The sequence below is a fragment of the Leucoraja erinacea genome, chromosome 37, assembly GCF_028641065.1.
Source record: "Leucoraja erinacea ecotype New England chromosome 37, Leri_hhj_1, whole genome shotgun sequence".
Taxonomy (NCBI): Eukaryota; Metazoa; Chordata; class Chondrichthyes; order Rajiformes; family Rajidae; genus Leucoraja; species Leucoraja erinaceus.
The window spans coordinates 6,037,733-6,059,773 of NC_073413.1; the positions used below are offsets into that span (position 1 = coordinate 6,037,733).

The 22,041-nt window shown below is 48.8% G+C and overlaps 1 protein-coding gene across 2 annotated transcripts in view; it reads right to left on the minus strand.

Moving 5' to 3' along the window:
- Positions 1 to 1,084: 1,084 nt before the first annotated feature.
- Positions 1,085 to 22,041, minus strand: part of LOC129713837 (pleckstrin homology domain-containing family A member 4-like) — a 52,567-nt gene continuing 31,610 nt past the window's right edge. The window contains exons 14-22 of one of the 2 annotated variants that reach the window (XM_055663167.1): positions 20,440 to 20,538; positions 18,348 to 18,456; positions 16,799 to 16,926; positions 15,624 to 15,800; positions 14,412 to 14,576; positions 12,461 to 12,751; positions 10,725 to 10,855; positions 6,630 to 6,760; positions 1,085 to 3,632 (exon numbers count right to left, since the gene is read on the minus strand). In XM_055663167.1, coding sequence (XP_055519142.1) covers positions 3,439 to 3,632; positions 6,630 to 6,760; positions 10,725 to 10,855; positions 12,461 to 12,751; positions 14,412 to 14,576; positions 15,624 to 15,800; positions 16,799 to 16,926; positions 18,348 to 18,456; positions 20,440 to 20,538 — 1,425 coding nt within the window. In that variant the 3' untranslated portion in view covers positions 1,085 to 3,438. The remainder of the gene's footprint in view (positions 3,633 to 6,629; positions 6,761 to 10,724; positions 10,856 to 12,460; positions 12,752 to 14,411; positions 14,577 to 15,623; positions 15,801 to 16,798; positions 16,927 to 18,347; positions 18,457 to 20,439; positions 20,539 to 22,041) is intronic. The other variant, XM_055663168.1, reaches the window with a different exon arrangement.

Consider the following 22,041-nt stretch of genomic DNA (forward strand, 5'->3'; position numbering starts at 1 on the left):
GTGAACCACTGCAGGCACTGCAAGAACCACTGCCTAAAGCTTCGATTACTGCAACTCCCTTTACACTGGCAACAGCCAATCTTCCCTGTCCCGCCTGCAATTGGTCCAAAACGCCGCAGCGAGAATCCTGACGGGCATCCGAAAGAGGGACCACATCACCCCGATCCTGGCCTCTCTCCACAGGCTCCCTGTGCGGTTCCGTATACATTTCAAGATCCTTCTTTATGTTTACAAAGCCCTCAATGGGCTTGCCCCCACCTACATCAAAAGTCTGCTTGCCCACCACTCCACCTCCAGGTCCCTCAGATCGGCCGACTTGGGGCAACTGACCATCCCGCAGTCTAGGCATAAGTTCAGGGGCGACTGAGCCTTTGCGGTTGCAGCTCCTAGACTGTGGAACAGCAGCATCCCCCTTCCCATCAGAACTGCCCCCTCCATCGACTCTTTTAAGTTGAGACTTAAAACTCATCCTGAGGGAGGGCTATATGTATGTATTTATGTATGTACTTACATAGAAACATAGAAAATAGGTGCAGGAGTAGGCCATCCGGCCCTTCGAGCCTGCACCGCCATTCAATATTATCATGGCTGATCATCCAACTCAGTATCCTGTACCTGCCTTCTCTCCATAACCCCTGATCCCTTTAGACACAAGGGCCACATCTAACTCCCTCTTAAATATAGCCAATGAACTGGCCTCAACTACCTTCTGTGGCAGAGAGTTCCACAGATTCACCACTCTGTGTGAAAAATGTTTTCCTCATCTCGGTCCTAAAAGATTTCCCCCTTATCCTTAAACTGTGACACCGTGTTCTGGACATCGGGAACAATCTTCCTGCATCTAGTCTGTCCAACCCCTTAAGAATTTTGTAAGTTACTATAAGATCCCCCCTCAATATATGAACCAATGTTGTATAACGTTAGTACCTCCACCAATGTAAAGCACTTTGGTCAACGAGAGTTGTTTTTTAAATGTGCTATAGAAATATAAGTGACTTGACTTGACTTGTTGACAGCCCCTGTCAGACCTGCAACATCTACCCACAAGCAGCGGGGGAGGGGGCAGCACTTGCCGGGTGCAGCACTTGCATCCTGACCTGAAAAAATATAACGTTGCTCCCTGATCATTATGGCCAAAGGCTCTGAGCACTCCCTGCCAACAGCACTATGCTGCCTTCACAACACAACTCCAGCAGCTAAACAAAAGCTTCGTACCGATTACTGATTTGTCTGGGACACTACATTTGGAAAATGTCGGCTTGTCTTGGCTGAAAAAGCAGATCAGTTTCTCAAGACATGGTTGCCTTTCACTGAATTTCTGCAACTACAGAACAGTCTTTCCTCTTGCATTTCTTTAGTAGTTTAGGGGTCTTTTTCTTGCTTTTTTTTATTGTACTTCTCTTTATTCATCCTCTTCTTTTTCCTCTCTTTTTTTTTCTTTTTTTTTTTTTAAATGTAGGTTTCAATGTTAAAAATGAAGCTTTACAATAGTTGTATCACTGTTATGTCGATATCCTGACCCCTGTACAACTGCTTCTAATAAAACAAATTCAAAAAATAAAAAGCCTGGTACCCCATCTTCTCAGGGGCAATTCTGGGCAGGAACTAATGTGAAGTGGAGATTTCCGCTGTGCTTTCTGCGATTGCAATTCCCAATTCCCCGACCGTACAAACATAACAGAAACTTCCAGAAGTAGTAACTTGGTGGGTTTGGGTGACGGCGAGCACATTACTGACTCAACCTGTGACATTACTTTAGTTTCTCATGTTACAGATACTGGTCACCATTCTTCCACTCCACCCCACCGTGCCCCTGACCCATCCACTCACTTTATTATTCACCCTCTCCTGCCTTGCACCATTCTTCCGTCCTCTCTCATTCTATCCCACCTGGCCTCTCTCCAACACGTGTCTTCTCACACTCTCTTCACCTCCTTTTCTCCCGGTTTCCGGACTTGCTTTTAACACTCAAACATGTCGCTGTTCCAACACAAAGCCGTTGACCTGGACTTTGCCCCGTCGATGGCTCGACTGTAATCATACAACCTCAGGTACAGTGAAAAGCTTTCTTGTTGCCTGCTATCCAGTCAGCCAAAAGACTACACATGACAACGATGAACAAAAGCTGAAACATGAACGGTTTCCACAGATGCTGCTGTTTTCCAGTCATACAGTGTACAAACAGGCCCTTCGGCCCAACGTGCCCATACCGACCCACATGTCCCATCTATATTATTCTCACCCGCCTGGGTTTGGCCCATATCCCTCTAAACCTATCCTATCCATGTACCTGTCCAAGTGCTTCTTCAAGTTTGCGATGGTCCCAGCCTTGACCACCTCCTCCGGCAGCTCACTCCATACACCCACCACCCTTTGTGTGACAAAGTTACCTCTCAGCTTCTTGTTAAATCTTTCCCCATTCACCTTAAACCGATGCCCTCTGCCCTCTTACTTTGTGTGCGTCTACCCGATCTATTCCTCTCATGGTGTTGCACGCTCTTTATGAACTTAGTTGTATGTTAATTGAAATGCATTGATTTTAAAATATTACAGCTGAGAGCTGATTAGTTCAGAACTGTGCATAGTTTTGTCTATGTGGGATCAAGGCTGATCTCTGAAGTGTCCAAGGTGAAGGGTTAGTGATACATAGTGTGGGGCGGGGGAGTTAAAGGCAATGAGCCCCATATGTAGGGAGTTACTGGACGGGAGAGTTGAGGGTGGGGGAACGAATCTCTAGGATGTCTGACATTTTAACCCAGCAACTGAGCAGTTAAAGACCCTCCCCAGATGCAGAGACTGATACCACCAACCTAACAATGGTCAGATCACCAGACCCGCTCTGCAATCTGGGCTGATCCTTCATCAATGTGTGAGGTGGGAAACTGATCAGAAGCAACAGTGAAATCTCACTTTGATTCTAAGGACAAGCTGGGTCACTTCAATCCCTCCAGTCTTTGTTCTGCAGCCAAGCCCCCCCCCCCAAGGCAGGAGTCCTTCACTGGCAGAGGTTACCTTCTGACTGAGATGGGGTGGATATACCAAAGTGAGCAACGAGGAGCATGGTCTTGGAGATTCAATGAGTCGCTAGGAGACTGAGTGAGGGGAGTTGGTCTCAACAGATCTCACAGGCTGCCCCATTCTTGGGCAGTCTGGCTACTATCGCTGTCTTGCTTGCCACGACCTCTCCAACCAGTTGCTCCAGACCAAGACAGCAATCTACCACCACCACAACGGGACTGAGGTTATTTAACAACCTGCCTGTTGAACACCGATTCACTGCCTCTGGGGTTCAGACTGGCAGCAGAGTTGTCACCTTCTCCCAAGGTGAGATCCTGCCCCCACTCATACATTAGTCTTGGGGTCAGTGGGGGTTCTTTGTCTTCCAGAACATTGGTTGCTCCCTTCCCTGTTGTCATTTGGCTCCGAGACAGGGGACGCCTATCCTGAATTTGAATTGTCCAATTCTTGACGATACCCTGAGTTTGCATTGGCTGCCACTCTGTGTCCCGATAAAGCAAGGAGGTTTCTGTCCAGCTTCACCTCCGAGTCGCCATCATCTGGCCGCCTTCTGTCCTTCACCCTCTCACTGGTTTTCACCTCGTCCCACTTCTCCAGCTCGGCTAGGGTTTTAGCTGAAAGGAACCAGAGGCACATGCTTCACGTTGGGTTAAATGAGGAAATCAGCAACACTGAACCGTCCCTGCACCACCTCCCAAACCAAATCCAACAGCTTGTTCTGCTCCCATTCACGCCCCTCCAGACCCATCCAGTGTTTTCCTTCCGTCTGAAGAAGGGTTTCGGCCCGAAACGTTGCCTATTTCCTTCGCTCCATAGATGCTGCTGCACCCGCTGAGCTTCTCCAGCACTTTTGTCTACCTTCTATACTTATCCTATCATCCATCACCCTCTCTTACATTCTATCCTATATTTAGCGACATATATTCTACCAGATCTATTCTACATTTTCCTTGAGCTTCATCCCCTTTGATCTCTCATTTTCACACCTTACCCTTCCTTATCTCTCGTTTCCCTCTCCCTTGCCTCTCAGTCTAAAGAAGGCTCTCGACCCGAAACGTATTCCTTCCGGCATCCAGAGATGCTGCCTGCCCACTGGGTTACTCCAGGATTTTGTGTCTATCTTTAGTGACTTGCTGGCCAATTTGGACCCCATTCAGAATCAGAATTGTGTGGGTCTCGAGGAACAGGTTGGCCACATTAGGTAAAGGCAGCAAATTATTTCCCCTTTGTGTAAGAAAGAACAGCAGATGCTGGTTTAAATCGAAGGTAGATACAAAATGCTGGAGTAACTCAGTGGGTGATGCAGCATCTCTGGAGAGAAGGATTCCAGCTACCAAGACAGATGTGTACAGAAATTTGTTCTTCCCTCGCACAATTAAAGCATGGAATAATCTCCACCCAACTATAGTTACCCAACCAGATGCAACTAAATTTAAAGTAGCTCTTTCTTCCCAATAACCCTTTCTGGCTTAAGCCCTCCCTCCACCACCTCCAGTTTAAATTCCAGTTGGAATATTTTGGAGGACCAAGAAACCAAGAACCAAGGAATGGGCGACGTTTCAGGTCGAGATCCTTCTTCAGACTGATGGCGGGACAAAGATAGAATGTAGTCGGAGACAGTAAGACTAGTGGGAGAACTGGGAAGGGGGAGGGGATGGAGAGAGAAAGCAAAGGCTATCTGACGTCACAAAACTTTCTATCTTTGTCCTGCCCCATCCCCCCGACATCAGTCTGAAGAAGGTTCTCGACCCCGAAACGTCACCCATTCCTCCTCTCCACAAATTATTTTCCTTGACGTGCAGCGTGAACCAGATGGAGTTTTAAGAACAGAATGGGAACGTTCAGATTCAATGGCCAAAGCTGCTGAAGTCTGCTTCAACAGGGGCCCTGGGTAGGACTCCGTCAATAATGGGTCCAGGCTACAGGGTCAAATAATAGTCTCTGTATCACACACATGCTGGCACTGTTCTATGGAGTGTATGAGGGAGTGGGCAGACAGTGCAGAGAGACCTTTAGTCAATGTTGCCCCTGCTAGGGCAGGTGTGTGTGTGTGTGTGTGTGTGTGTGTGTGTGTGTGTGTGTGTGTGTGTGTGTGTGTGTGTGTGTGTGTGTGTGTGTGTGTGTGTGTGTGTGTGTGTGTGTGTGTGTGTGTGTGTGTGTGTGTGTGTGTGTGTGTGTGTGTGTGTGTGTGTGTGTGTGTGTGCGTTCAGCCTGTGTCTAATGCCCCTGTCCCACTTAGGAAGCCTGAACGGAAACCTCTGGAGACTTTGCGCCCCACCCAAGGTTTCCGTGCGGTTCCCGGAGGTTGCAGGTAGTGGAAACAGGTAGGGAGACTGACAAAAACCTCCGGGAACCACACGGAAACCTTGGGTGGGGCGCAAAGTCTCCAGAGGTTTCCGTTCAGGTTTCCTAAGTGGGACGGGGGCATTACTCTCCTTGTAGGTTGCACTGCAAGTGGTTATGCAGGCAAGGTTGACTTCACTTCCCGGTGATGTATTTGTGATTAATAATTGGGGACTTCCTTGCCAAAATCCAGATCAACAACATGTTGATCATTGAAGCGCATTCGGGCCAATAATTCACCTTTATTAATGAACACGATGGATTGGAACAGGGCGAGCAGTTCATACTGCACTCTCCGGGGGCAATGGGCAAAGACGGGCTTGTGCCCTTCTCTGGTGTAATAAACCGATGACTCTTTTATGGCCTCATTCATTCATCAACCAACGCTCGGAACAGGCTGTGTTTGTGTTCACTTTGCAGTACAAGGATCGCAGAAGCTGACTGTAAACACCGTAAATTAAACCAGACACACGAGACATTCTCACATTCCAAAATGTGATTTCCAGAGATTGCTTCTAGTGCATTTTCACCGTGCTGAAGCGAGGAACTAGTCACTTGTGTTGCCGTGCGCTCTGTTACAGCGGGCTGTGGGTGTGATGGGCTGTATTGGCCCAGAAACACATGGGTGCAATATAGATGAGTGGAAACCCAGTCCGTAGATGCCGATTAACAGATGCTGATTGCAAGAGGGTAGGCAAAAGTGCTGGAGAAACTCAGCGGGTGCAGCAGCATCTATGGAGCGAAGGAAATAGGCAACGTTTCGGCACGAAACGTTGCCTATTTCCTTCGCTCCATAGATGCTGCTGCACCCGCTGAGTTTCTCCAGCACTTTTGTCTGCCTTCGATTTTCCAGCATCTGCAGTTCCTTCTTCAATGCTGATTACAAGACACCAGTTAACAAAAGATAGACACAAAAAGCCGGAGTAACTCAGCGGGTCAGGCAGCATCTCTGGAGAAAAGGAATAGGTGACTTTTGGGGTCTCGACCTGAAACATCACCTTGTTCCTTTTCTCCAGAGATGCTGCCTGACCCGCTGAGTTATTTTTGTGTCTGTAAACCAGCATCTGCAGTTCCTTCTTACACACAGTACCAGTTAACAAAATTTGGTTAGTTGAAAGCGGTTAGCAGAAAGTAAAGCTGGTTATTGGAGTTTAACAAAAGTTAATCAGGGGAAACCAGTTGCTAGTAGCCGGTTAGTGCAAGGCTGGTTTACCAGAAGCCAGTGAGCAGAAGCTGGTGAGTTTGCGTGTTAGTTCTGTGCCTTTTACCTGCCATGATCTGTCTGCGTTGGCAGGCTTCAGTGGCGAGTGCGAAGGACAGGCTAACAATCCGATGCCTCTCTCCTTCTGCCGGGTGTGTGGATCGGTCAGGGGGGGACCAGCTGCCCTCGACACGGGGACTAAAATCACAAAGAGATAGTCAGGGGCAGGATGCGGGCTCCACTCTGGAAAGGGGCAGGAAATATTCCAAGGGCAGGTCAGGGTTGGAGCTGGGAGTAAGAGGAATGCTCAGGACAATCACATCTGCCACTCAGTCCACCTTACAGGGGGCATAATCCAATTCATGTGTAGAGGAAACATTCTTTTCTCTCTGGGACCGTTGCACTACAATGCTGAGAACTATATTTTGCACTCTGTATCTTCCCCTTTGCTCTTTAGAGTTTGACTTGATTGTATTTATGAATAGAAACATAGAAACATAGAAAATAGGTGCAGCAGTAGGCCATTTGGCCCTTCGAGCCTGCACCGCCATTCAATATGATCATGGCTGATCTTCCAACTCAGTATCCTGTATCTGCCTTCTCTCCATACCCCCTGATCCCTTCATCCACAAGGGCCACATCTAACTCCCTCTTAAATATAGCCAATGAACTGGTCTCAACTACCTTCTGTGGCAGAGAATTCCAGACATTCACCACTCTCTGTGTGGAAAATGTTTTTCTCATCTCGGTCCTAAAAGATTTCCCCCTTATCCTTAAACTGTGACCCCTTGTTCTGGACTTCCCCAACATCGGGAATAATCTTCCTGCCATCCTGACATCCCAGGAATCAGTCTGGTGAACCTTCTCTGTACTACCTCTATGGCAAGAACGTCTTTCCTCAGATTAGGAGACCGAATAGAAACATAGAAACATAGAAATTAGGTGCAGGAGTAGGCCATTCGGCCCTTCAAGCCTGCACCGCCATTCAATATGATCATGGCTGATCATCCAACTCAGTATCCCGTACCTGCCTTCTCTCCATACCCCCTGATCCCTTCATCCACAAGGGCCACATCTAACTCCCTCTTAAATATAGCCAATGAACTGGTCTCAACTACCTTCTGCGGCAGAGAATTCCAGAGATTCACCACTCTCTGTGTGGAAAATGGTTTTCTCATCTCGGTCCTAAAAGATTTCCCCCTTATCCTTAAACTGTGACCCCTTGTTCTGGACTTCCCCAACATCGGGAATAATCTTCCTGCCATCCTGACATCCCAGGAATCAGTCTGGTGAACCTTCTCTGTACTACCTCTATGGCAAGAACGTCTTTCCTCAGATTAGGAGACCGAATAGAAACATAGAAACATAGAAATTAGGTGCAGGAGTAGGCCATTCGGCCCTTCGAGCCTGCACAGCCATTCAATATGATCATGGCTGATCATCCAACTCAGTATCCCGTACCTGCCTTCTCTCCATACCCTCTGATCCCCTTAGCCACAAGGGCCACATCTAACTCCCTCTTAAATATAGCCAATGAACTGGCCTCGACTACCCTCTGCGGCAGAGAGTTCCAGAGATTCACCACTCTCTGTGTGAAAAAAGTTCTTTCGTCTCGTTTTAAAGGATTTCCCCCTTATCCTTAAGCTGTGACCCCTTGTCCTGGACTTCCCCAACATCGGGAGCAATCTTCCTGCATCTAGCCTGTCCAACCCCTTAAGAATTTTGTAAGTTTCTATAAGATCCCCTCTAAATCTCCTAAATTCTAGAGAGTATAAACCAAGTCTATCCAGTCTTTCTTCATAAGATAGTCCTGACATCCCAGGAATCAGTCTGGTGAACCTTCTCTGCACTCCCTCTATGGCAATAATGTTCTTCCTCAGATTTGGAGACCAAAACTGTACGCAATACTCCAGGTGTGGTCTCACCAAGACCCTGTACAACTGCAGTAGAACCTCCCTGCTCCTATACTCAAATCCTTTTGCTATGAAAGCTAACATACCATTCGCTTTTTTCACTGCCTGCTGCACCTGCATGCCTACTTTCAATGACTGGTGTACCATGACACTCAGGTCTCGCTGCATCTCCTCTTTTCCTAGTCGGCCCCCATTTGGATAATAGTCTGCTTTCCTGTTTTTGCCACCAAAATGGATAACCTCACATTTATTTAGCGTTAATAGCAGAATAGCGTTATCTGAGCTGATTGGATAGCTTGCAAAACAAACTACATCCACTATATCCTGGTACGTGACAAAAATATACCTAAAACCTATAAACATCACTCGTAACGAGCACATTGACCGAGCCCATATGTCCAGAACATTAACCCCACTCTGATTCTCAATGATAATGGGTACAAACGCTACTCTAACTCAGGAACATCTAACTATTGAGAGTATGAGTCTCCAAGTAGGCAGGGTTAAGCAATTAGAGGTCTTTGGATATACAGTGTAGGTACAGGCCCTTCAGCCCACCGGGTCCATGCCGGCCAGCGATCCCCGCGCACTAACACCATCCTACACACACTAGGGATGATTTATAATTTTATCGAAGCCTGGTTGGATGTACGTCTTTGGAGTGTGGGGAGGAAACCGGAGCACCCGGAGAAAACCCACGCAGGTTACAGGGAGAAGGTACAGAGAGCACCCGAGATCAGGATCAAACCCGGGTCTCTGGCGCTGTAAGGCAGCAACTCTACTGCTGTGCCAATGTGCTTTGAAGCAAAGCAGCATCAGGAAGTCCCTGGTGATTCTCTGGAAGGGTCTGATGTGTGGCCCGGGCACTGGTGGGCTACTAATAATGCCAAGGCTCCCTTGAAGGCCAGACTGGGATGGTAAATTGCCCATCAGATTAGGGGCAGAGTCATGTATTTCTGTTGATCAGAGCAGGTGAGGAGACACAGACAGACAGTGGATTCTGCCTGAAATCAACAACATCTAAACCATGTGTATGAAGGAACTAATGTTGATTTAAACCAAAGATAGACACAAAATGCTGGAGTAACTCAGCAGTTCAGACAGCATCTCTGGAGAAAAGGAATCGGGTCGAGGCCCTTCTTCAGACCACGTTTCAGGTCGAGACCCTTCTTCAGACCACTTCTTAAGAAGGGTCTTGACCCAATAGACAATAGGTGCAGGAGTAGGCCATTCGGCCCTTCCAGCCAGCACCGCCATTCAATGTGATCATGGCTGATCATCCCCAATCAGTACCCCGTTCCTGCCTTGTCCCCATATCCTCTGACTCCGCTATTTCTAAGAGCCCTATCTAGCTCGCTCTTGAAAGCATCCAGAGAAGCTGCCTCCAACGCCCTCTGAGGCAGAGAATTCCACAGACCCGAAACGTCACCTATTCCTTTTCTCCAGAGATGCTGCCTGACCCGCTGAGTTTCTCCAGGATTTTGTGTCTAGCATCTAAACTATGTTGGAAGTATTAAAAACACTTGGATAGGTACATGGATAGGAAAGGTTTAGAGGGATTTGGGTCGATCGCATGCTGGTGGGTATAGCGTGGATGAAGTATTTTGGTTGGCGTGAACATTGGGCCAGAGGGCCTGTTTCAGTGTTCTATGACTCTAATGAAGCAAGGGGGTGGTCTGGTGCACATCAAGGGTCAGAACGAGCTCCTTGACTTGGAACTGAACAAGTGAAATGACCAGCATCAATCCTCATCCCAAGCGAGAAGTCCATTGGCATTTGGGCACCAACATTTAAACAAAGGGTTACAGGCCGTTGATTAACACTGGGCTTTAGTTTGATCCATGGCCTTGCATTGACCTGAGCTTGGCATCGACCTTGAAGATGGACACAAGCGAGTCAGCCTACATCTCCGGAGAAAAGGAATAGGTGACGTTTCGGGTCGAGACCCTTCTTCAGACCGAGTCAAGCAGGGGAGAGGGAAATTAGAGGTATGAAAAGAACAAATCAAAGCCAGCAGCGATGATCAAGGAAAGGTGGAGAGACCCAGGGATTGTCCTCCTTGCAGCAGCGAGTGTTAGGGGAAGAGGAAGCAGGTTCAGTAATAGGTTTCAAACAGGCATTGGACATATTCTTGGGAAACAGGGTTGTGGGGAAGGGATGGAGATTTGGGAGCGGCTATTGAGTTGTTTCAAAGGGTTAGGACATCGCATGAAGGGCTGAACAGCCTCCTCCACTGCAGCGCTCCTCACCTGGGCTTGGTGATCACAGTCTTCACCTCCTCTGGTGTTCTTTGCTTCTCTTGCAGTTGCCCTGGGCTGAAGGGTGGGTCAGGGTCCACATCAATGTAGCGAGACGTCAATGTGACTTGACTGGGTTTACACTGAAAACACAAGTTGCATCTGGTGGGTGTGTGTACGGACACTCAGAGTGAAGATCAGTGCGGCCACTCGCACGTGTTCACTCTATTAAAACACTTGTACACCCATTCTTATCCTTTCTCACACTCACTCAGTCCCACTCACTCTCATCCCTCCCAAGTCAAGTCAAGTCAAGTTTATTTGTCACATACACATACGAGATGTGCAGTGAAATGAAAGTAGCAATGCTCGCGGACCACTGTTACAAACAGGTGGGCCGGGAAGCTGTCTTGGAGAGGAGAGGAAGCAACGATGAACAGGGGATATATGGGGCTGGTAAACGTGGGAAATAGAAATAAAACATGAATGAAAAGTCATTGCCACATGTACAGTGAAATTCCGTGTTTTTGCATAAAATTTGATAAAATCATACAGCAGGCTTTACAAAGGCCAGGAGTGGGCAACCTTGTTCTGCATTGGAGCCAGGACCCGTGTCTGTGGGCAGATGGCGGGCCACTGCAGCGTGACACTTGGTGGTTTTTTCGCATTAGTTTTCAAGTGTTTTTCAATTCGTTTTCTGCTGTTCCCAGGTTGGCTCACCTGCCCTGGGACTGGCTGTAATGCCCAGGTCGTCAGTGTGCCCCGGGACTAGCTGCAGTTCCCAGATCAGCTCGTGTCCCCAGGACTTTCTACAGTTCCCAGGTCACGAAAACTAATTGAAGGCCTTCTCCCCATATTCCTCGGACTCCGCAATTTTTAAGAGCCCTATCTAGCTCTCTCTTGAAAGCGTCCAGATAACTGGCCTCCACCGCCCTCTGAGGCAGAGAATTCCACAGACTCACCACTCTCTGTGAGAAAGGCTCATCATCTCTCAAGAAGGCTCATCAGCGTCTCTTCTTCCTGAGGAGACTGAAGAAGGTCCATCTGTCTCCTCAGATCCTGGTGAACTTCTACCGCTGCACCATCGAGAGCATCCTTACCAACTGTATCACAGTATGGTATGGCAACTGCTCTGTCTCCGACCGGAAGGCATTGCAGAGGGTGGTGAAAATTGCCCAACGCATCACCGGTTCCTCGCTCCCCTCCATTGAGTCTGTCCAAAGCAAGTGCTGTCTGCGGAGGGCGCTCAGCATCGCCAAGGACTGCTCTCACCCCAACCATGGACTGTTTACCCTCCTACCATCCGGGAGGCGCTACAGGTCTCTCCGTTGCCGAACCAGCAGGTCGAGGAACAGCTTCTTTCCGGCGGCTGTCACTCTACTCAACAACGTACCTCGGTGACTGCCAATCACCCCCCCCCCCCCCCGGACACTTATTATTAGTTATTCAAATCGTTTGCTATGTCGCTCTTCCAGGGAGATGCTAAATGCATTTCGTTGTCTCTGTACTGTACACTGACAATGACAATTAAAATTGAATCTGAATCTGAATCTGAAAAAGTGTTTCCTCATCTCCGTTTTAAATGGCTTGCTCCTTATTCTTAAACTGTGTTGTCCCTGGTTCTGGACTCCCCCAACGTCAGGAACTTGTGTTGTGGGTGAAGCCTCAGATGAGAGCTTCCTGATCTGGTCGGGCCTGGGGAACGGGCTCGGGGATGTGGTCTCAGCCACATGCGGGAATTCTCTCACCTCTTTCCTGACCAGGCGGTTGTTTTCTCTCGCCTGGTTCTCCACCCTTGCGGGAGGTGGCAGTATCTTTGTCACCAGCTTGCTTGACGTGACCACGCGCGGTGCTCCCGGTGTCTCCGTTGCTGCGGTCTGTGCCCTGACAGTGGGGCTGTTTCCAGGGCTGTTTTGTGAGGCCACTGCGCTGGTAGTGAGCGGGGACCACGATAAATGGCTGGTCTGTTGTCTTTTGCCCAGAAAGATCCCTGGGTGGGATCCTGGAGTCCCCGACTTCTGCTCCGTCACTGGTCCCCTCTGTTAATTGAACAGAAGATTAAGCCACAGAGTCACACAGCATGGAAACGGGCTCTCTGGCCCAACTTGCCCATGCCGACCAACCTGTCCCATCTACAGTAATCCCACCTGCCTGCTTTTGGCCAATATCCCACCAAAGCAATCCTATCCATGTATCTAAATATTTCTTAAATGTTGCGATCGTCCCAGCCTCAACCATCTCCTCTGGCACCTTCTTCCATACACCCAACACCCTTTGTGTAAAAAAGTTACCCCTCAGGTTCCCAGTAAATCTTTCCCCCCTCACCTTAAACCTATGTCCTCTGCTTCTCAATTCCCCTTCTCTGTGCACTTTTGCGATCTATTCCTCTCATGATCTTGTCGACTTCTATAAGATCACCCCACATTCTCCTGCATTCCAAGGAATAATATCCTCGCCTGCTCAACTTCTCCCATTCGCTCAGACCCTCGAGTCCTGGCAACATCCTGGTAAATCTTCTCTGAACCCCTTTCAAGTTTGACAAGAACTTTCCCACAACAGGGGGAACGTAGGTACGTCCTCATCAGGCAACCCCTAACTGTCTTATTCTAGGTTAACAAAATTCAAAACAAAGGCACACAGGGTCATGTTTTCAATTTGTCACAATTTTCGTCAGAGCAAACACTCTGCGTGGTGGTTAGTTGCTGCCTTACAGCGCCAGAGACCTGGGTTTGATCCCGACTATGGGTGCTGTCTGTACGCAGTCTGTATGTTGCCCCTATAACCTACATGGATTATCTCTGGCAGCTCCAGCTTCCTCTCGCACTCCAAAGACGTACAGGCTTGTAGGTTAATTGGCTTTGGTTAAAAACAAAAGGTAAATTATCCCTAGTGTGTAGGATGGTGTTCATAAGGTCATAAGGAGCAGAATTAGGCCATTCGGCCCATCAAGTCTATTCCGCCATTCAATCATGCCTGATCAATCTCTCCCTCCTGACCCCATTCTACTGCCTGCTCCTTCACATAATGTTAAGTGTGAGTGGGGATCGCTGGTCGGCACAGACTTGGCAGGCCGAAGGGCCTGCTTCCACGCGAAACTAAACTAAAAGCTAAACTCAGATAGCTTCCAGCATTCTCCAAAGGCACTGACCATTGGAATGGAACATAGAAAGATCGGGATATTATCTCATAACAGAGTCTAAACATCTTCCTTCTATCAACCATCAGGCTCTTGCACACGGCTCAGCACCAACCGCTACCTCAACATCTATGATCTTCTATAGACCATGTCCTTAGTTGCATTCTCATGACTACCCAGTATAATGGCTATTAATTTACTTTAGTATTGATTAGTATATATTCATGTGTGTTACTATGTTAACGAGCCTGTTAAGCTGCAGCAAGGGACAGGGTAAGTGCACAGCCTTTTACCCAGAGTAGGGGGATCAAGGATCAGAGGGCACAGGATTAAGGTGAGTGAGGCAAGAGTGAAGCATGTCCAGCATTTTGTGTCTATCTTCGGTTTTAAGCCCGCATCTGTAGTTCCTTCCTACACAGCTCTGCCAGCTGAACCTTTGGTTATTGGGAAGAAGGAGATGGTCATCTCAGTGGGACGGGCGGGTAGAGCCAGGCACCACCAGTGCCAGCAGAGACTGGATGTGGCCACCCTACAGTGATGGCGATAGGCTGGACTGCACCCACCGCAACTGGCGACACCACAACGCTCCTCTGGGCTGCCCTGGCTGTCCTGGGTCTGTCCCTGTCCTGGCTCCGGGCTTGGAGGTGTCGTTTCATCCTCTCCATCTGCTCCTCCGCGCTCATCCTCGGTCTCCTCCCTGGACCCCCGACGGTCAACTCCAGTTGCTCCTGATGATTTAACGCCAGATCATGGCACAATTAAACATTTTAAGTCACACTCTTAGCTTTTAAGCATCTTAGATATCTGTGGCAAAAAAAATTGCCATTTACTTCTCCACTTGTTTTGTAAAATGATAAGCAACAAATATTATTCCAGCGGAGTTTCCGGGATTGTTGTCCCAAAGCCACCAAGGCAGGAGAGTCGCTGCCTCACATGCAGTGGAGAGATAAGTTTATTTGGCCTTCCATCACAGCGATGTGATGGATGTTTATGTAAATTATGTTGTGTCTTGGGTCTATGTGTTTGTAATGTATGGCTGCAGAAACGGCATTTCGTTTGGACCTCAAGGGGTCCAAATGACAATTAAATGTATCTTGTATCTTGTATCACATCGCCAGAGACCCGGGTTCGATCCTGACTGTAGGTGCTGTTTGTACCGAGTTTGGACATTCTCCCCGTGACCTGCGTGGGTTTTCTCCAGGTGCTCCGGTCTCCACCCACACTCCAATGACGTACAGGTTGGTAGATTAAGTGCAAATTATACCCAGTGTGTGTGTGTAGGATAGGGTTAGTGTGCAGGGATCGCTGGCTAGTGTGCAGGGATCGCTGGTCACCGCAGACTCGGTGGGCCGAAGGGCCTGTGATCGAACTGTGTCTCTAAACTAAACTAAACTGAAAGTTTGGGGGAATGCGTTCCCAGCGGCAAGGGGATTGGTGCTTGAGGCTCACAGACAGAAGGGGACCAGCAACAGAGGGAGGGGATGAGATATCCATTCATGTAGTGACTTGTTGAGTGTGGGGCCTGAGAGGGTGATGGAAGCAGATTCCATAGGTACCTTCAAAATGGAATTGGGCATAGGAGATGGTTGTAATGCATAGGAAGTAACTGCAGATGCGGGTTTAGTCCGAAGATAGACACAAAAAGCTGGAATAACTCAACGGGTCCGGCAACATCTCTGGAGAAGGGTCTCGACCCCAAACATCACCTATTCCGTTTCTTGGGAGTTACTCCAGCTTTTTGTGTCTCTCTTTGATTGCAATGCAGACGGTGTTACCTTGCATTGTCCGTTTGTCACGGAGGGTTGAGGCTGGAGATCGCCCTGATCCTGGTGCTTCTGTTCCCTCTGGGCTACCGGCGATGCCGGTTCAGTCTCCACGCGGGCAGAGGTGGTACGCTCGTCGTGATACGGCGCCTGGGGGAGGGGTGGCCGACATGGGGCATCCTCCACTCCCTGCAGCGTGCCCCAAGGAACAATAAAGAAAGGAATTAGGGACAGCATCTCTCGCCCGCCCCCCCCCCATCTTATCCCAGGTGCCATCTTCTTTCCACCATCCGCATCCCATCCACCAATTTTCCCCACCCAACATTCCTTCGTATTGTCTCTCCGCCTGCCTGCCCCGCCCCACCCCCCCCCCCCCCCCCATCTGCAATCTCCTCCCCATTATCCCCACCCTACTCATCCCATTCTCAATGCTCTGACCCCATCGGCCCATCAGCCCACTACTGTTCCACTTACTAACCTCTCTTCCACGACTATCCATCCTTTAGTTTAGTTCAGAGATACAGCGCAGAAAGAGGCCCATCGGCCCATCGGCCCATCGGCCCATACTGACCAGCGAACCCTGTACGCTAACACCACCTTACACACCAATTTCACCGAGCCAATTCACCTACAAACCTGGCCGTCCTTGGTGTGTGGGAGGAAACTGGAACACCCGGAGAAAACCCACGCACGTCACGGGGAGAACGTACAAACTCCATACAGACAGCGCCCGTAGTCAGGATCGAACCGGAGTCTCTGGCGCCGCTGCACCACCGTGCCACCATTCCTAGCTATCATTTTGTAATCTCCAACTCCACTGCCCACCTCTCTACATATCTCCCTGGAGACTTTATCTTGCCTACTGTCCTTAACCCTATTCTTACCAGCATTTTTCTTCCAATCACACCCGTTCATAAATTATAGGAGCAGAATGTGGCCATTTGGCCCATCATGTCTACTCTGCCATTCAGTCATGGCTGATCTATCTTTCCCTCTCAACCCCATTCTCTTGCCTTCTCCCCGTAACCCTTGACACCCATAACCCCAGAAACCCTGCCTAATCAAGAAGGAAACACCTATCCAACAGGCTCCCACCTACCTTCTTGGACAAAGCATTGTCAATACGCCACACCTGTAAGTGGTGAAGGAAAGGGGTGCATTTCTTCCAGCTGCACGATCCCACTCACCAGGAGCGGCCCGTAGTGGGCCGTTGGCTGCCTCGAGCCTGGAGATGGCAGCGGCGACACACTTTGCAGGGAGTCCACTGGCAGCAGGGAATGATGGTCAAGGATCGGAGACACGGCAAATGCCATGGCTGGAAACAGGGAAAGGCAGAGCATTGTGTAAATCCCACCACCCATAAAATCATTCCCACTCGAGGGAAAGCAACAGGATAGACACAACATTGGTAACTAAGGGTTTGGCCTTTTTCTTCAGAGAAACTGGCTGTCCTGCTGAGTTACTCCACCACTTTGTGTCTATCTACAGCAATTTAAAGCATTGGGACTGCAGGGTATAGGTACTGTATTACGAGAGGCATAGATAGGGTAGACAATCAGAACCTTTGTTTTCAAGGGTGGAAACGTTCATAGGTCATAGGTGCAGAATTAGGCCATTCGGCCAATCAAGTCAACTCCGCCATTCAATCATGGCTGATCTATCTTTCCCTCTCAACCCCATTCTCCTGCCTTCTCCCCATAACCCTCGACACCCATACTGATCAAGAATCTATCAATCTACGCCTTAAACATATCCATTGACTTTGCCTCCACAGCCCTCCGTGGCAATGAATTCCACAGATTCACCCCCCTCTGACTAAAGAAGTCAAGAGTCAAAGACTAGAGGCGTGGGTTTATGGTGAAAGCGGCAAAGTTTAAAGGAGATGGACTGGGCTTTGTTTAAAAAACACAATGGGTGGTAGATGCCTGAGGTGCTGGTGGAGGCAGGTATACGTTAGTGGCATTTAAGAGATTTTTAGATATGTACATCACAGGTACAGAGAATGGAGCACCATGGATCATGTGCAGACATGACATTAGTTTAGCGTCATGTTCCGCACAGATATTGTGGGCTGAAGGGCCTGCTCCTGTACTTTTCAATGTTGTGTGTTCTACGTATTAAATGCAAACTATTCTAGGTTCTATCATGATTCAGGTCGGTGTCTATGTCCCTGCTGTGTGCCAGAGTCTATAGAGTCTGTACTCCACTTCAAGTCAGGCTCTTGTGCACCCTCATACCACAATGGGCATCATTACCAGCCTGATACAAGCACAAGGGTTTCAGAAATGTGACTAATACATGATACAGATATCCAGGAATCCGTGTGAGTCAGTGTGTGTGTGTGTGACCCATCCCCCAATGTGGGTTGTGTGTGTGTGTGTGTGTGTGTGTGTGTGTGTGTGTGTGTGTGTGTGTGTGTGTGTGTGTGTGTGTGTGTGTGTGTGTGTGTGTGTGTGTGTGTGTGTGTGTGTGTGTGTGTGTGTGGTGTGTGTGTGTGTGTGTGTGTGTGTGTGTGTGTGTGTGTGTGTGTGTGTGTGTGTGTGTGTGTGTGTGTGTGTGTGTGTGTGTGTGTGTGTGTGTGTGTGTGTGTGTGTGTGTGTGTGTGTGTGTGTGTGTGTCTGTGTGTGTGTCTGTGTGTGTGTGTGACTCATCCCCCAGTGAGGGTCCGTGTGTGTGTGTTTGACCCAGTGAGGGGGGAGAGCGGTGACTGCAGCGATCAACGTTTCTCACTGTTACCTGGGTGCCTGGTCGACTCTATTGCAACGTGGAAGTTGTTTTTGTTGTTGCGGAGGCCCAGCATCACGTCCTGCATCATCCAGAGGTCCCGCTGGGCTGCTGCTCGCTCCTGGAGAAACACAGCCGCTGTCACTGCGTCGGTCCAGAGCCCCCTACCCCCCACCCCACCCCCACCTCCCGTGATCCCACCACAATCACCAACCCAGATCCAGCAATCACCACAATCCATTCACACCCACCACTCAATGCCAATATGGATTCATTCCAATCAACACTCAAATGGACAACATGCTGCCTGACCCGTTGAGTTACGCCAGCATTTGATGGGCCGAATGGCCTAATTCTGCTCCTATCACATGAGGATTTTGTGTCTAGCTTTGGTATAAACTAGCATCTGCAGTTCTTTTTTATTACATTGACCACATTTTTATAGAGCTGCAATTGCAATCATTTTCCTCTATTAGAAACTTATAAATCAAATTAATTTATTTTTAACTGCTAATCACATCCCAGATCAGTTGTCCAAGACCCAAGGTGACCTGATAACCAGAGTTTACTTATCGTGTTCATGTTCTAGGAGCAGAATTAGCCCATCAAGTCTACTCCACCATTCAATCATGGCTGATTTATCTTTCCCTCTCAACCCCATTCTCCTGCCTTCTCCCCATAACTCCTGGCACTCGTACTAATCAAGATTCCGTCAATTTCCACCTTAAAACTATCCATTGTCTTGGCATCCACAGCCGTCTGTGGCAATGAATTCCACACAAGGTATCTTGCCAACTCTGCCTGTGTGTCTTTGTTAACAGATACGTTTTTGTGGTGTCTTTGCTCATACCTGCGCTTTTGTGTGTATATGCCTGTTTGTATCCGAGTGCGTCTGAACATGAGAGTACACAGGATCAGTAGAGAGAGAGATACTTGATGGTCAGCCTGGAGAGAGAGGGCTGAAGGGCCTGTTCCTGTGCTGTATGATTCTGTATGCGGTGGTTGAATGCAAGTCGTAACATCAGTGTCTTTGTGAGAATGCTGCCCTGTTTGACTATTCCCTGCAGCACGGTGGCGCTGCTGGTAGAGTTGCTGACTCGCAGTGTCAGAGACCCGGGTTCAATCCTGACCACGGGGTTTGTACATAGAAACATAGACAATAGGTGCAGGAGTAGGCCATTCGGCCCTTCGAGCCTGCACCACCATTCAATATGATCATGGCTGATCATCCAACTTAGTATCCTGTACCTGCCTTCTCTCCATACCCCCTGATCCCTTTAGCCACAAGGGCCACATCTAACTCCCTCTTAAATATAGCCAATGAACTGTGGCCTCAACTACCTTCTGTGGCAGAGAATTCCACAGATTCACCACTCTCTGTGTGAAAAATGTTTTCCTCATCTCGGTCCTAAAAGATTTCCCTCTTATCCTTAAACTGTGACCCCTTGTTCTGGACTTCCCCAACATCGGGAACAATCTTCCTGCATCTAGCCTGTACAAACCCCTTAAGAATTTTGTAAGTTTCTATAAGATCCCCCCTCAATCTTCTAAATTCTAGCGAGTACAAACCGAGTCTATCCAGTCTTTCTTCATATGAAAGTCCTGACATCACAGGAATCAGTCTGGTTCCTTCTCCCTGTGACCGCGTGGGTTTTCTCCGGGTGCTCTAGGTTTCCTCCCACATTCCAGTCCTGTGGCTTTTGTAAGTTGGCCCTAGTGTGCAAGATTGAACTAGTAGACGGGTGGTTTGTGCAAGGCGATCTTCTGTGGGCTGAAGGACCCGTTTCCATGCTGTATCTCTAAAACTTCAGTTCAACAGACCAAGTGATGGCAATGGCCAGAACTGACTGCAGATTGCGAGGTGGTGCCGCTGCCTGTCTACACTGTGGAGGGATCTGTGACCCGGACACAGAAAGGTTCTCCACCTGAAACGTCACCCGTTCCTTCTATCCACAGATGCTGCCTGTCCCGCTGAGTTACTCCAGCATTTTTGCATCTATCGTCGGTCTAAAACACCGCCCACACAGAAAAGACATGCCGGCTCCATCAACAAACGAGGTGTGACGGGAAGTGAGCAGCATGCGTGTGTGTGCGTGTGTCGTACCTGTTGGTCCCCACAACGGCTCATCAGCTCTCGGGGGGCTCGGAGACACTCCAGCTCCTCCTCCAGGAACTCGTACTCGCTCCAAGCCTGCTCCATTTCCTGTCCCAGAGTGGAAATGAGTTCAGTTTAGTTTATTGTCACGTGCACCGAGGTACAGTGAAAAGCTTTTAGTTGCGTGCTAACCAGTCAGCAGGGAGACAATACATGATTACAATCAACCCCTTGCAGCAAAGATCCTCTAGCGAGCAAAATAGTCCACTCGACGAAAAAGACGTAGTACGGTCATGGGCAGATTCACGGGTAGTTTTTGACCCCATTTCCGTAACCGGCTTCCGTCTCCGCACCAAAGATCCCGCAGCGGAGCAAAGATACTAGTGCGGAGACGGAAGCCGCTTACAGATACATCCTTGTAAAAATCAAAGTTCTTTGGTAAAAATCTTCTCCTCATTTTCAGAATTATAATTTATTAACACAAACTGTTCCCCCGCAACGTTGATTACACTGCGGGTCGGGTCGGGTCGGGTCGGGTCCGGTTACTGAAATGGATGAAAAAAAGGCCCACGTTCCGCTCGGTTGCGTACTACACGTCAGCCCATTGCATTTAGCAGGAGTGGTCTATCTTGCTCCGCTATAGGATCTTTGCCTTGCAGTGTATAGATACATGATAAGGGGGAATAACGTTTAGTGCAAGGTTCAGCATCGTTAGAGTCGGGGTGGCTGTGAGCAGGGAGATGGGGACATGAACATTTCCACAGACATGTTCAACCTGCCCTGACGGTAAAATGGAGGTGGAAGCTGTTTATATGGCATTTGATAAATGGGCACTTGGTGGGCCAAAGTGCCTATTTTTCCACGCTGTATCTCTGAACTAAGATAAAAGAATGACAAGGAACGATTCGGTTACATTTACCATGGTACTGAAAGTGCCAGTTCTCTCTGGAGCCCTCGTCCACAAAGATGATCGGGCGTGGAGGGGGCCATCGGTTGGTGGGCCGAGCCGGTCAAGGGTGATGCAGGAGGCCCTACAGCAGCCTGGGGCTCGCCTGGATCGGGAGCCGCTCCAATACATCCAGCGCCTGGACTGGACTTTGGACTCTTTGTAAATGGCGCCAAAATATGGTGAGTGGTGCATGTGTGATCTATGTGCTGAGAGAATTTCACTGTACAGTGCACACGTGGCAATAAAGCACCATGGAGCCATTGCGATGGTAGACAAGGGGTCTTCTTTCAATCTCCAGCTGGGGGTAGGGGATTGAAGGCGGGCACTTGGTGTGGGTCTTGGATTCTGAGGGGAATCTCCCTCCAACACTGAGCCGGGAGCTGCGGCCACTCCGAGATTTTTGATTCTTGGTTTCTTGGTCCTCCAAAACATTCCAAATGGAATTTAAACTGGAGGTGGTGGAGGGAGGACTTAAGCCAGAATGGGTTATTGGGAAGAAAGAGCTACTTCAAATTTAGTTGCATCTGGTTGGGTAACTATAGTTGGGTGGAGATTATTCCATGCTTTAATTGTGCGGGGGAAGAACAAATTGCTGTACACATCTGTCTTTGTAGCTGGGATCACAAATTGGATCGAATGCCCTCGTCTGCTCCTAATTGGTT